Source organism: Ursus americanus, chromosome 3, assembly GCF_024610735.1.
Source record: "Ursus americanus isolate L20-20 chromosome 3, mUrsAme1.1.p, whole genome shotgun sequence".
In the NCBI taxonomy this organism is placed as follows: domain Eukaryota; kingdom Metazoa; phylum Chordata; class Mammalia; order Carnivora; family Ursidae; genus Ursus; species Ursus americanus.
The window spans coordinates 32970300-32986349 of record NC_142129.1 but is presented as its reverse complement, the minus strand read 5'-3'; the positions used below and the strand labels follow the sequence as shown (position 1 = coordinate 32986349).

At 39.1% G+C, this 16050-nt stretch overlaps 1 protein-coding gene across 1 annotated transcript in view; it reads left to right on the top strand.

Moving 5' to 3' along the window:
* Window positions 1-3617: 3617 nt before the first annotated feature.
* TES (testin LIM domain protein) overlaps window positions 3618-16050 on the top strand; it is a 46484-nt gene continuing 34051 nt past the window's right edge. Inside the window, exon 1 of the mRNA XM_045792798.2 lies at window positions 3618-3834. Coding sequence (XP_045648754.1) covers window positions 3808-3834 — 27 coding nt within the window. The 5' untranslated portion in view covers window positions 3618-3807. The remainder of the gene's footprint in view (window positions 3835-16050) is intronic.

Genomic DNA, 16050 nt, shown 5'->3' with positions numbered 1-16050 from the left:
GAGAAAACCTTGAGTTCTTCTGTCCATCAGACACCACCCTATTGCTTCCCTCACTCCCCCAAGAAAATTGTTTACACATACATGTCTTGTGGCTCTTGGTGGTTTGTCCTCATGGCCTGTATTTTGGGGATTTATGCAGATACCTTAACACCTAGTTTCATTGCAAAGTTTGCCCATGGGCTTTTGGTTTTGCTAACTAGTTAATTTGTTTTTTGTTTTGTTTTATTTTTTAATGTGGTTTTCAGAAAGATTGAAAATTACACTGTCACTGTCCCATCTTCCTAAAATGCTTTGAATAACATTTTTAAATAAGGTTTTTCCATTAAGAAATATGTCATGCTCATCATGGAATTTTTTTTAAAGGAAGGAAGGAATCCCCATGGACCCACCAATCAAAGACAAACCACTACTGACATTTTAGTGTATTTTCCTCGTGTTCCTTTTCTGTGCAAAGTATTTTTGCATAGTTGTGAGCATAGTGTATATATAATTCTATATTTTATTTTGTTACCATATCATAATAATTGTTCACTATTACAAAAATTCTTAAGTATTATCATTTAGAAACTATAATAAATCTATCATATGGATCATCCATTATTAACTTAGCCAATGCTCAATGTTTGGTCAATTTAAAAAATTTTACAGGTAAGAGTTTGCTCTGATACGTGTTGGTATATATGTTGGTATATATGCTGGTTTATCCCTACAGAACAATGTGTAATCCTATACAAGCTGCTTATGAGCAATAATAGCTATATCAGCAGCACAGGAATTCCTCTAACATGTGTTAATAAATGATTAACATTTCTAAAGAGAACTTCTGGGACAACATCACTAATTGAGGAGAGAGGTGTAATCATCTGTGTCTTGAAATTTTACCTCACTTGTGTAGAAAACTTTCCTTTCCCTAGTGGTTATAGTATGTTTACTAGGTGTACTTGTTTATATGTATATGTGTGTATGTATGTATGCCTATGTCTTTATAATCAGCCATCTGAATCTCTACCCCACATCTTTCTTTGGATCACCAGACACTCCAACTGCCCTCAAAAAATCCACATACAAAATTCCCATTATCTTCCTCAATCTTCCTTTTCTACTCTTCCTTACCTTATTGAGTGAGTTAGATCTACCCTACCATACCATTCACCCCAAATGGATTCCTAAGAGTCATTCTAGACTCCTTATCTTCCCTCCTTTCAAACCAATCAATTCCAATATTCTCTACCTCCTTAATATCATTGATTACCCTTTCTAATTCTCCATACCTTTTGCTACTGCCTTGCTTTGGCCCTCATCCTATTTCAAGCATTTCCCAAGTTTGCCAATGATTTTCTTTTTATTAAATCTAATAGGGATTCAACCCTCCTCTACAATTTGACATTGCTGACTAATTCCTTCTTGAATTTCCTCTCCTGGTTGCTAGAACTCTACTTGAAATTTTTTTCTTACACTCTAATTGGCTCTCATCTCCCTTCTGTACTTCTCTTACTCAGCTTTGCTCAATTGTAGTCATTGATACTCTCTTTTATTTTGCCATCTCCCATGCTGATCTTACTCTATCCATGGCTTTCAGTGATTTAACTATGTAAGCTGTAGAGTCCTAAATCACCATTTCAGTCCAGCTCTCATCTCTAAGATTTCTATTTGGATACTTTGCTTCATATCCCAACCTCAAACCCCAATATATTCAGAACTGAACCCTTTATCTCCACCAGCCCCCAAAGAAAGCACAAGGAAACAAAACCCTGCCCTTCATCATATATTGTCTTTTCCTGAACCATCTACATAAGTTGATCAAACCAGAAACATGTGTGCTGTTTTCTACTCATTTTTTTTCTGTCATCAATTACATTTAGTCAAGAGTGCCAGTTCTAACTCTTTAATATCTCTCTAGCTTAACACTTGATTTGCTAAATGAAGACTCATAATTTAATCCTCCTAACTTACTGCTTATCCACTTCTGTTTTAGCTTCCATAATATTGGTACAGTAGATTCCAGGTAGAAATCAACTTCCATCCTTGCTAATGATACAAAGATAAAATGAGGCTGGGAGGGCTGGGAAGAGAGGGAGAAGGCAGCATTTGGTGGTTGGAAAAAAAAAAGTCTCCAGATCTTTTTCTTAGTGTCATCTCCAAAATCCCACCAAATAAGCCAAAATTTATGTCATGACATTTGTTTGATGCCTTATTTAAACTGTTTTATTGGACATTTTCCATCTCTTAAGCTCCCTGAAAGAGACAAATTCCCTTGTCATAGTTAAGCCTTCTGTTCACTTTGTAGGGGCCCAAATATTTTAGGATGATTTGGGAAAATGGGATGGGAAAGTTTTACTTCAACTGAGTTAGAACAAAAAAGTCATGATCCATTTTGGTCATTCCATTTTTAGTTTATTAATAGGATGATGAAAACATGCACATTATAAATCAATGCTCTGTTGAATGATGTTAACAAAGAGCCAAGTGAGCAAAGGGTTGAAAGTGTTGACTAGCATGAGTTTTGGCTGCTTTCAGTTACTAAATTTTCAGAGGTAAAGGAAGAGACATCTGTACCCAGATATCCACATTTGTGGGGAATTTCTTTTTAAAAATAGATGCCAGATTAGGTCACCTCGTCTGTGCATTATAATTTTTTGTCATTACCACAAACTGAAAAAGGAATGGACTCTTTTCTTTCTTCTCTTTTACTTAGTCAATATATTGTGTCTGTGTTTCCAAACATGCTGGAGGCATTGCTTAGATTCATGAGCACTAGCTCTGCCCCCAAGACACTAAGAAATTGGACAGATCCCCACACCTCTGGGGTCCTCAGTTCCCAGGAAAATGAGAAAGCTAGACTCAGTAATCTCTAGGATCCCTTCCAGACCCACCAATCTGATGGTATTCATTGTAATCACTCTGGAATGAGGCCATGAAATGAATCCTAGCTCTGGTGCGCTAGTGCTGCTTGTTATATCTATGAAACTTCATCAAGGCAAGAGAGCAGCAGGGACACCATTTCATGTAGCACGGACAAAGGACAAGCCTCTACTTCCTAAGGAATGATACAACCTGTCTCTGAAGGGATTCACATCATGCCTGTTTTTGAACAACTAAATGCTCAGAAAACATGTATAATCTTGTTTATAGACATTAAGTCTATGAGATGAGGTTCTTTGCCAATGTTTGGGATTATGTAGAAAAGCATCTGAGAAACGGCCGCCTCTACAACGCAATAGTGAAACTGGGGTGCAATGCCCATCATAGAAATTCCTCAGTCTTCACAATCTCATGTCTTTCTCTTTGCTCTGAAAATAAGCCAAGAAGCTAAGTAGTGAGATAAGTACTCTCTAGCACACATATCTAAGGTCCCAGGCAAACACAGGTACAAGCTGCCAGAATGAAATGGGGTCTTCCTCATCTTCAGCTGGAGGCTGGGTGGGCCTCAATTTCTTCTCTAGAGGATCTGCAGAAGCACAGTCCATCTACCGAGACCAGGTCTGGGTTACCGGAACGAGACTCCACCCCTCACCTTGCCTGCGGCCAGCTGGGGCCGCGAAGGTGCGTGCGGCGCTCAGTGATTGGCGGCTGGCCGGCGCTGCCCCGCTGCCATTGGCTGCCTGGGCCTCTTTGTTCCCGGGTCCCCGCTGCAGGCTGGCTGCGGAGGACTGGGCGGCGGAAGTTTGACGGCGCCGGACGAGTGGCTCCGGCAGCGGCGCTGGAGTCCCCGCAGGTCCTCCCCCAGTACCCGCAGCGAAGCCGGAGGCCAGGCGATCCTGGGCGTGAGATCCTGGACGGGAGGAGGAACTCCTTTGACACACAAACATGGACCTGGAGGCCAAAGTGAAGAAGGTAGGAGGGCGCGGGCGGCGGGCAGCAGCCGCTTCACCTGCGCGGGACGCCGCCCCCTGGCTGCTGGCGGCCGGTGGGGCGCACGGGACGCCCGGCGCGAGCCGGCTCCGGGTCTCCGGTCCCGCTGACCCAGGTACCCGCCTCTCCCGGTAGAGAGGGTACCTGGCAGCCCCGCTAATTCCTGAAATCCGGGAGCGACGGAGTGTCGGGCGCGAGAGCGAGAGCGAGAGCGGGCGCGGGACATTTCTCCCTGTCTAACCACGTCCAACGGTTGGGGTGTTTGAAACTTGCCTTAGTACGTTTCAGCTGCGCCTGTGCCTCCCCAAAAGAAAAGGATGAGGGCAGGGCGAGTTCGGGCGAGATCGTGACACTTCTTCTTCCTGTCTCAGGAAGTTCAACTTTATTAAGCCTTTGTGGTTTAGGAGCACTGATGTGACTTTGACAGCTCAGACCTCCTCCCCTCCCACCCTGGCTGCCTATGGCTCTCAAAAGTGAGTGCTGATTTAATGCACTTCCTCCGTACTCGCGGCTGGTGATAACGTGAAATGTGATTTTTTTTTTCTTTTTGGTAATTCATTATTGACTTTCCATGCACTATCTCCCTCTTAGTGCTTTATCTCTCAAAGAAAACGTTCTTCCTCTTCGGCGGCTAGCCCCAAAGCGGCGATTGTCACTAGTGGTTTAGCGTCAGGAGACGTTTCCCTCCTGGCTGCCCCCCCGCACCCCCTCTGCCGCCTCCCCCCCCCCCCCCCGGGCTTCAGGACCCACAGCCCTACCTGAGCTGCTCCCTCGTATGGGAGCCTCACGTCTCCTGGGAGAAAGGGGTGGGCACCAGACTGTGACTCAGAAGGAATGCTGATGTCACATTCCAGTGTTAACATTCTTTGTGAAAGGTCTCATTCCAGGGAATTGCTCCTATTTACTTTGCGGTAAATTTGAGCTAGCTGTCCCTTATCAAATAGGGAAGGAAGTTTTGCAGAGAGAGAGAAAGAAGAAAAAAAATAGAACCTAATTTTCTTCTCTTGCCCACTATGGTTGCCAGTATTGCTGTTATTTCATCTTCTAATAGAGACAGAGTTCTTGACTTGAGCATTAATTCTGTTTCATGCCCAGAATAGGATTTTTGAAAATGGATGCCTAATGCAAAATATTAGGTTAGGAAGCTGTTGAAACATAAACACTTGCAGTAGAGAAACAGTTTATCATTTATGACTACAACCGGCACTCAAAAGGGAATCTAAGGACAGGAAAACATAATGTAAATTATAAGAGTAACATGATTGCATTCTATTCTCTTCCCTTTTGGTTTCTTATTCTTGAGCTTTTAAATGACACAACATTTTTTGTTAATCTTTCTTGCCACTAGGAAAGCATTTTTTTTTTGCTGCTTAGTTAGCCTTCTGTTGCTGAACACTGCTTATTTTTTCCAGTCGGTAAGAGCTGCTTGATTTAATACCTGTCTAAAATTTGGGAGATCTTGACTGTGCTTATAAATATTGATGCAAAAACTACTTTTTAAGAGTCAGCACCCTTTGGGGGAGGAAAGGATGAAAGGTGAAGGACAGAGGATTTTTTAGGGCAGTGAAACTATTCTGTATGCTACCTATGATGGTAGGTACTTGTTAGTATATATCTGTAAAAATGCATAGAATGAACAACACCAAGAATGAGCCCTAAAATAAACTCTGGACTTTGGGGGATAATGATGTGTCAATGTAGGGTCATCAGTTGTAACAAAGGTCCCACTTTGGTGTGGGATATTGATACTGTGGGAGGATATGTGGGAGATAGGGGGGCAGGGAGTTATATGGGAACTCCATACCTTGTGCTCAGTTTTGCTGTGAACATAAAACTGCTCTGAAAAAGGAAGTGTACTTAAAGGGGGGGGAGACTCAACATTTAAAAGTGATTTTTGAAATTATTTGAGACAAAGAAGGAGTAATTCTGAGGGAGAAAGTCCAAAGTTAAGAATTAATGTCCTTACAAGGGAAAAATTCCAACATTATTTATAAACAATTTCCTTAGTTTTAAAATGTGGGTTATGATTTTAAAAAAATGTCCTTGATATATGGTATAATTTTTCTCCTTCATCTCCCCTTTAGTTTATCTTTTCATCCAAGAATCTTATCCTTTTCTCTAATCCTCCTCCTCTCCTTCCTTTACCCCAGAGAAAAAGGATTCTATAAAATAAATTTAAAGCTTTTACAATCCCATGACAGTAACAAATCCTTGTTTCACTACCTTGTCATTGCTGCTGATTCTCAGGGCAGAGTCCTCAACCAGTAAATTGGAAACTACTAAAAGACCTCCAAAATGTCCAATTTGACTGCCAACCATAACACTGTCTGTGCCTTTGTAGGACCCTTGACAGGCTTGATGTTCTATAGGTTTGACAAAAAGTTTCCCAGTACAAAAGGTTTGGAGATTCCAGGAATAGATTTTATAGTTTTAGCCATAATCTCAAAAAGAAACTTGCATTCCTTTTGGAAATTGTTTTCTAACACACTGGAAGAAGAAAACATTATAAGATTTTATCTCTGATCTACTCACAGAGCCTTCTCACCTTATTTTGGTAGCTAGTTTTCAAGTCTCCCTTCTTTTTGGCTTGGGTATACAAGTAAAGTAATAGTTTGAATGTACCTTTAAAAAAAGCCAGGTTAGAAGCTGGAACAAAGACATAACCATTTAAATAAAACTGTTTTGGCATCAGTTTTAAGATACGTGGCATTCTTTTCCTTCTAAAACCCTTATATTCTTGATTTCATGACGAATTTCCCCAGGCAGATGAAAAATGTTACCTTTTTTCCCCATTAACATTTTGTGTAAAAAGAATTAAAGAGGATTGTCCTTATTCCATAACAACTTAGGCAGATGAAACTATTATAGGATTCTTGGTTTATAAAAGGAGAACTTGGGTGTCCATATCATTTGCACAGATTTGGAGTAATTACCAGTTAAAACCCACCATCACAAAAACAAGGGATTTTTATAATTAGATTTTGGTATATTTTGTTTTGTTTGAAGCAGGCGAGCTGTTGCTAGGACGTGAAGCTAGTTTGGTTATACAGAGTTTTTGTTTTAATAATATTTTAGAGTGGAATTTGACTTTTATGTCTGTGCCCTGTCTTCTGAGTTATTTGTCTAGATATCTTCCTTATGTTTTATGTCTCTTCGTTATAATTGACTTTGTGTAATAGAGCCCATGTCTGCTTGGAAAAAACAATGGCCTTTGAGAAGCAGAAACAGAGTCTCATTTTGTGGTGAACGGTAAATCATGGCCCACAGCCAGCTATTTTCCTCTTTCCTTTCTGTGTTACTCTCCCATGAGAATCACTTTTTTCCCTTTAAAAACATACCAGAGAGAAAGAAGTCCCATAATTTCCCTTAGGCTGCCTGGAATTGCTGCAGAGCTTTTAATTTTACTCCTTATTCATTTCTCGCCTCCTTTCTAACCTTTGTCTTTTGATCCTTCCTAATGCCTTACATATTTTTCCTAGGACTCTCTTCCTTGTTTCTTTAATTTTATTTTAAAAAGATGAGATGCACTTTTACAATTACAGGTCATGAAAAATCCCGTTTCTCAGCATCCAAACTTGTTTTAAAAGCTTCTGTCATTAGCCAGAGAAACACAGTGAAACCACGTGATTGCAGTTGGCAAGAGTACTGAACCACAAAGATTATTTCCATTAGGAATTAGAACGATACTTTTCTCTTAGGTGGCCCTTGATTGAAGCAGAAAAGGCAAGTAAATGGTGACCTGGATGTTCAAATCTACAGTTGGATTCTCGGCTTGAAGCCATTCTTGCTGCGAGAATCATTGGCAAAGCTGGGGGGTAATGGGAGGGCAAGGTACTGCCAGGGCTCTGCCTTAGAGCCAGTTACTCTGTCTCTCAGAACAAGTACAGAAGAAAGTGAAGTGGTCCTCAGCTGGGCTTTTATCTCTGCTAACCCATGGGGTGATTCATTACATTAATTGGATATGAAAAGTCACTTTCTCTAACTGGCCCTGAATATTGGTTTGAATAGAACTGTAGTAGGTTTTCTATTGATTTTGTTCCTTTATGCTCTCCTGTGAAGTAGAGTTGGGGATTTATCTCTCTGCTGGCTGTTACTGTGTACCATCACCTCAACCCTTGACTTTGCTTTCTCATCTACAATACTAAATATTACTCATCCTTCAAGACACTCCCCTCCTCCCCACCATGCCCTGTCCTCCAGGAAATCTTCTTGTTCCTAGCTAGATGCAATATCTGTTTCTTCTGAATTCCCAAACTGTGTTATCTGTAACTCTTAGGACATTCATTCCTTTCTCCCTCTAAATTATGATTTTCTTCTTACCTAGATTGCAAGCTCCTTGAGCAGTGAATTCCTATCCTATTTATACTTGTATAGTTTTGTTTGCTGTCCAAAGCAATCTTATGAAGTGGACCTTAGCCTCATTTTAAGGACAAAAGAAGCAGGCTTAGATAGGTTCTGGCAGTTTCAGATTAACCTAACTATGATCTTGAACCATAGTCTTCAGAACCATGCTTCTCCATCACGCCATCTAGCCCCTGAGTCCTTTTACATCCTTGCCTTGTTTACTAAATATATGTTAAATGAATTACCCTAATATAAAAAGAGAAATAACCTAAAGTGCATTTCAAAATTTTTGTTTTAAGTAATTATTTGGAGGAAGTGGTTTCTATTCCAATAAAATTACCATCCTACTGGTTTTCTATATTTTATTTATACTTTATCCGTGTTGTATAATTGCCCTTTAGTGTAAGTTCCCAGACGTTCTTTGGACAGAAACAAAGTCTAAATAAAGTAAACGTATTGTGAAAAGGGACTTCTCTCAGAGTCTTTTACAGGCAATGACATTTTACAAGCTCCAATAATATTCTGGACCATAGCCTCTAGCATTCTTCCAACTTTCCAACTTTTGTTGGGAACAATGGTACTGCTGCCTCCTAGCTACTTAATATGGTCCTTGAACAATAGTGACCCTGCATTGGCTCTGTGCTTTGGGATATCAGTGACATCTGGAACTGTATTGAGGCACTCGTGGGTTGGCCTGTAGAAGAGTCTGTCTACCTGCTGAAGCCGAGTTGATAGAAAGCCTCATACATCGCATGATAGGCTAAATCTTTCTTTCCCCCAGTACCAAAGTGGTCAGAGTGCCACTGGAACAGCAGACCAGATAGCTAAGAATAGCGCAGTTTAAAAAAGAAATTCATCAGTGCTGGGAGGAGAACTGGTTTTTGTTGTTGACATTATTGTTTTAAATTTCCCATTCTCGATGTAAGAAGATCTATTAAGAAACAGTGGGAAACTACTGTTTGATCGACTATTTCGCAAGGCTCTCCCTGAGCTCTGGGATTATACCAGCCTTGTGAGCATGGAATTCACTTCATGGACCATCAGAGAGCAACAAGGTTTACTCTGAGAGGCCTACTTAGTAGGAAGAGAATGATAAATTGGCAAAAGAGAACTACTTCTGATGTTGTTTGTTCTGAGAACTATAAGTAGTAATACAGCTTGGCTCCATGCTAATTTGAATATAAGTTTTTTACAAACCATATTACCACAGTGTGTTCAGAAAATATAAAGGTCAGTAAGCCCCCAGTATATGTAAAGACCTGTCGTGTATGGAGAGATCTGTAGTATATCAACTTTCTCACTTCTATTTATCAGTATGATGTTGATGACATCACTCTGAGCTGAGTTAGTAGATCTTGGTCCACTCTAGTTTTTGTGATGTTGGCCACTTTGGTTCTCAGTTTCCATATCTATAAAAATCAATAAGAGAACCAAGTGATTTCTAAGATTTCTTCAAACCCTGGGACTCTTTGACTTTGATAGATATTAATAGTAGTCTAACAAGTGTAATAATCCCAAAGTGCTTAAAAATCACACAAGCCAAGAATATATAAATATGTGTGATTTTAATAAAATAGTATAGTGTGTAATGTTATGCAGTTCTGTGAATTCCATGAGGAAACCTATAAACAGTTTTTAATAAATCTTAGCTATTTCCAACTTGTTTTTACTTAATTTACCTTTATAAGATTTGTGATGTACTTGAAGACATTAAGTTTAATTACTTTAAATGTGTAGTATGAAGTTTCAAATGCATAATAAACTGCTCCATTAGCATAGGTCACATAATCCTAGGTGTGATATATCACTTTCCTTGGTATTTAATTACAGGAAAAAAAAATGGAATTTTTATTGTCTTTCAAAGTTGTCTCTCCCAAAGTAAGATGATTTATTTAAAAATAATGAGTACTTCATGTGCCAAACAGTTTTCTAGACTTTGTGAGTGTAGTCTGGGAAGAAAAGGTAAGGTACCTTGTGTCATAGAATTTACACTCTTAAAAGGAATGATAGAACAAAAAAGTAAATATCAAAATAAATGATCAAAAGCACAACTGGGATTATACCCATTAATATAATATAATATATTATAAAACTGCTTACAAGTCAGCAATACACTAGAATTCTAACATAGAGAAGGGGCATTTTTAGTAGTAATTCATAGTATTGGTTCCTAGTTTTGCAAACTTTGTAATTAGGAATTCTTATTTATTTATCTTATTGGCAAATGTAAAAGGAATGAGAAAGCAGCTTTTATATATTAGAATGTGAAAAAGCTCATAAATGGATAGGGCTATAGTTAGTTACATTATACCTATAAAGTTACACAAACTAAGTCTTCTTCCTGGTTACAAATGCCTTCCCTACAAGAGTCATTCCTGGATTGTGTTTTCTTTTCTTTCTTTCTTTCTTTCTTTCTTTCTTTCTTTCTTTCTTTCTTTCTTTCTTTCTTTCTTTCTTTCTCTTTTTTTATTTTTTATTTTTTTTCAAAGATTTTATTTATTTATTTGACAGAGATAGAGACAGCCAGCGAGAGAGGGAACACAAGCAGGGGGAATGGGAGAGGAAGAAGCAGGCTCCCAACAGAGGAGCCTGATGTGGGCCTCAATCCCAGAACTCCGGGATCACGCCCTGAGCCGAAGGCAGACGCTTAACTGCTGTGCCACCCACGCGCCCCTTTTCTTTCTTTTTTTAAGATTTTATTTATTTATTTGTCAGAGAGAGAAGAGAGCACAAGCTGAATGAGCAGCAGGCAGAGGGAGAAGCAGGCTCCCTGCTGAGCAAGGAGCCTGATGTGGGGATGTGGGGTTTGATCCCAGGACCCTGGGATCATGACTGAGCCGAAGGCAGCCGCTTAACCAACTGAGCCACCCAGGCATCCCTGGATTGTGTTTTGTTTGCAGTCATTACTAGTCTTTGTTTGGTAACTCCTGCCATCAAACTATGATTTTTTAAAATATGCTTATTAGATCATTAATATACAGTACCTACAGGAAACTATTTTGTTCTTTACAAGGTGGTGAGATTCAGGGAACATTATATAAATTATGAATTATGAAATCAACTTTTTTGAGGAGAGGGAAACAGACTAACCACATTGAAAACAGGTTTCAAAACATCATAGATTTTCAAGATTTTAAGGAAAAATAACTTGGTAACTGATAAGTTCACCCCTGCCCTTTGAGTAAATGTCCATGTATTAAAATTTGCTTTAAGCATTGTTATTAGAGGATTAAATGTAGAGGTTATGCTTTTCAGCTATCCAGCTCCAGTCTTTGACTTTCCTATAAAAGAGCTCCAGTCATATTTGGAATTAGAGATATAAGAGTATGCAAGACTATAATTTTCTAATGTCAGTTCATGCTGTGCCCCTAAAATGACTTCTTAATTGCTTTTCTCTTCCTTCCTTCTCAATCAACTACTATAATCACTACTCATTGCCTATCACAAAAATATTAGGAAAGAACAGAAGGTGATAGAAAAAAGAACCACAAGAAACTCAGGAGGTATATTTTGAAAACATCTATGGAAGTACTGAGTAGTTCATAGCTAAAATAAATGATTCCAGGTATTTCTGCTTTTGTTTTGGGCATCTTTTAAAAAGGAGAAGAGCATAGTTTAAGATTCCCAGTTTGGTCCTTAGGTATTCTGCTAAGAATGCAGGACTTCTCGGGTTTGAGCAAGGCACGAAGGGGAAGCTGTATGCGAAGCCAGGCGTTGAGGGCTGCTGAGATCTCATCTACCACATGACAGCGAGTCTGCTGCTAACAAATATATTTAATATCTGAAATACTGGATCATCCTCAAATCATGAATGATTCAACCTGTGTTTATTATTGTGACGTGCTGACCACCATGCAAAACTGTAAAAGAGGTTTCAGGTGGTCTGTTGCATAGCTTCTTATCTAAGCAGTAAGCCCAGCCAAAAAGAGGCCAAAAGAAGCCCAGTACAAATGCTTTAGTGCTGAGTCCATTAATAAGTCTATAGCCACAGTGAACTTGCCCTGGCTTTGTTTGAAGATAAGTGATAGCATGTTTCATTGCAAAATGATCTTGTATACGTCAGGTGGATTTTAGTTTCTATGAGTATAACCTCTGAAAGTCTTGGTAGAGTGAGTCACAAAGTAAAGGTAAAGAATATTTCTTCCTTTATGAGGTACAAGACTACAATAAAAGTAATTGGGGGCTAACCAAAACAAAGTTACCCTCTGTTTTTCATAGAGAATATTAAAAGGGCAATTTAAATGAAGGATTACAAAAACTCCATTTCTATAAGTATCACCTGTTGAGTGTGTATCCCCAAAACACTGTGATGTCAGCTTTGGTCTATAAAAGAAGGCAGGCAGACAAACTGAACAGACATGTAGGGCAGATACGTAAGTTAACTGCAGTGCTGGGTAGAATGAAGTAAGTGCTGTAACATAGGGTTGCTCAAAATAGCTGTGGTGAGGAACCATTTTTTTTTTTTAATTCTGAATCTGTCATGGACCAATATTAAAAGAAAAAAACACACACACACAATAAAAATGAATTACTAAAAGAAAAAAAAAGACAAAGACAAGGCCAATTAAAAAATTATTAACTGCCATCAGCCATAAAATTACTGTCAAATTGCTAATAATTCCTCATAGCTTACTCTCACTTTATATGTCTCATCACAGACTGATAACCAATAGTTTGCAGACTGACACATTTCCGAGTAGCACTGCAATCACAGGAATACAGACAACTATTATGAAGTCTCCAGAGCAGAAGTAATAAACTTGGGTGAATTTGGGAGTGTTTTATGGAGGAAACAACGTTCAAACTAACTCCTATAGAATAAATAAGGTTTCATTAGGCAAAGAAGGCACTGCAGGAAGATTAAATAGCATGAATCAGGGGGAAAGTCAGTGAAAAGGGAAAAGGCAGTAAATCTTTGTTATTCACACCATTAACATTTTCGGTTTGATGTTTCTAAAATAAAGCCAAGGTACATGATCTTCAGTGATTTCTAATTTTCCTTGGTTACAGGTTTGAATTGAGGAAGTGGTGTCAGGGAGCCTGCTGTTAAGGAGCTATTTCTCTATCCCAACCCTGATTCTTATTTATTACACTGTATCATCTCTTGAAGTAGAGGAGGAAATTTTAAACTGGGGTCTAGTTTGTGTAGGCTGTGTTTGGCTCCAGGTTGTGGGTTGGGACCACTCTGATCCACATACCTTTCATACTCTCTAGATCGTGGAATCCCTTAAGCAAAGGCTGGAGCAATAGAGGGCATGCCCAACTGTAGAAACACATTTTAAGCCTCTGCTTGTGCCACAGCCATGTGTTCAAACTGAAAGTCAAAAAGAAGTCCATTCTAGTGACTGTGAGCTATGGCAAGGGTGTGAATGTTTAATACTGCTATCTGACCATGAAGAATTGGGGTCATTACTTCAGTCTAGCCCACATGCCAATGTGGGATTGTTGAATTTTGTGGGCTGAAGTATGCTTTCCTGAAGATCTCTCATGTATCAGAGCCTATGCTCAGAAGATATTCTACACAGTATCACAGACTGCTGATATTTCAAGGGCTCTTTTGAAAAATTTTAAAGGAAAATTAACCTTGCAGTATCCCTTACTTGATTTTTAGAGGATCCTTTTCTCATTCAAGTCATTAGCTTTTAGACTCCAACCTCTTCAAATTCATTCCACCTAAGTCGTGTGATCTCCATGTGAAGAAATGTAGGACTCATTTTTCTGGCAAATGGCAAATTGCCAGAAGTTTCTAAGAGGAGTTACAAATTCTGATCTTTTAATTACTGCAACAAATTGAAAATAGGTTTCACAAATATTCAAATGTTGCTATGTGTTAGACTGTGCCAGTGGAAGCAGAACAGAAAATTAACCCAAGAGAAATTAGCAGAAATTAAAGGTAAAGAGAGGCAAGACAGATTTTGATGGCTTAATATCCATATTGCTTTTAAGATGTCACAGGTAAAAACAATAGAGATGTTTGTTGGTACTTTCTCATGGACCAGATGAAGTCAAGCCAGAGAATAGGGTCATCCTGTGGCCCACTGTTGCCCACTCTGCTGGAGCACAGTTAGGGACTTTAGAGGCTGCAAAACAGACTTTGATGGCTCCAGACAGAGGTTTGATACTCCCCTAGAAATTTGGACAAGTTTCTTAGCTTTCTTAGCTTCAGGAGGCTTATCTATAAAACATGGATAATACTTCCTTATTGGGTTATTGTGTAATTAAATAAAGCAATGCATGTAAACACTTAGCACAGTTAGCAAGTGCTTAATCAGTGTTAATTATTAATGCTGTTAATGTTCCCTGATCAGTTTTGTTTAGTTAACTAGACTTTGGCATCAATAAGTAAATGTTTGGAGAAGTTGAATTACAGCAGTTATCAGCTATAGAATCCTGGGTTCATTTCTTCTCCCTGGCGCTTACAAGCTGGGTGAATTTGGCAAAGTTACTTAACACTCTAAACCTTGGGATCTTGATCAGAAAATGGGTTACAACTATCTGTCTCACAAGGGTGTAAGGATGATTGAGATGAATATTTTAAAGCACGAAGTATGGTGCCTGCACATAGACAATTAATAGATGTATCATGATCGTTATCAAGAAATCCAACCTAGAAGGAAGAAAATTCTGCATAGAACTTCAAACCCTTTAACAGACACCTGAATATATCATCAAGAATTTTGTGACAGCATGTTTTCAGGATATTATTGATACCTGGTGCTTTGTTCAGGACAAAGAAGTACTTTAAGTGCAATAATTGGGATCTATTAAATTATTGCACTTAATTTGTTTCCTGTTCATAATTTTCAAATTGTTTTGATCTTAATTTTTTATGATAAAAGTAAAAATTTTTAAATAATCGTTTCCAGTACTGGTTTGAGTAGGTACCATGTGTTAGTCACTATGGGAAGGATTCAAAGCTATATTAATGAGGTTCTCTAGAGGCGGCACTTGATTTAACATTACTAGGTATTCTGGTCCAGTAGAATGGGTATGTTTTCCTAAACAGAATCTTCCTCAGAGATTTTCTGGTAAATTGGAAAAAATGTTCACAATTCTTTGCAACAACTCCCATTAAGAAACAGAATCTTTTTCCCTGCCCTTTGACTCTGGGCTGCCGATAGAGTGTGGTAGAAGTGATGTTGTGTGTGTGGACTTCAAGAGGCCTTGTTCACTTCTAACGACTTTCTCGGAACCCTGCTGCTACTATGGAAGTAGCCTAGCCCCGCCCACCTGCCCAATGGAGGATGAGACACCACATGGAATAGATGAAATATCTCAGCTGAGGCTCCCCTAGACCAGCTATCCTGAGTTGACTTGAAAAGTGACTGCAGTTGTAGTGAGCCTAGTTCAGACTAGAAAAACCATCCAGCTGAACCCAGCCCAAGATGCCAAACTGAAAAGCCATGAGCAGCGTATCATGATCATAAGCTACTTTAAGCCAGTATATTTAAGGGTAGTTTGTTGAGCAGTCGATCATAATTTACACCCCCTCTGTTGCTAGAATGTAAGTTTTCTCAGCCTCCCACACTGAAAGCTATGGGAAGGGCCTTAGAGAAGGCTTTTCTAACTTGGAAAATGAATTACCTTCGTAGTCCTCTGTCCATGGGAAAAAAATAAAGAATCAGGACACTGTAGCTTCCCTGACGTCACTGGTCACTTGAGAATGGTCCCTGTTTCTAATCTAGTCAAATCTAATTTTGATTTCTTTACTCGTTCTATCAAAATTAAGGAAACTTAAGTTTATCTGCGCCTGACATTTGATCCTAGTTGTAAAAAGGTAGTGATATATGCATGTGTTTTTCCCCTGAACCCTAGACAAATTTAAAATGATGTCTGTGTACCTTTTGTAGTGCA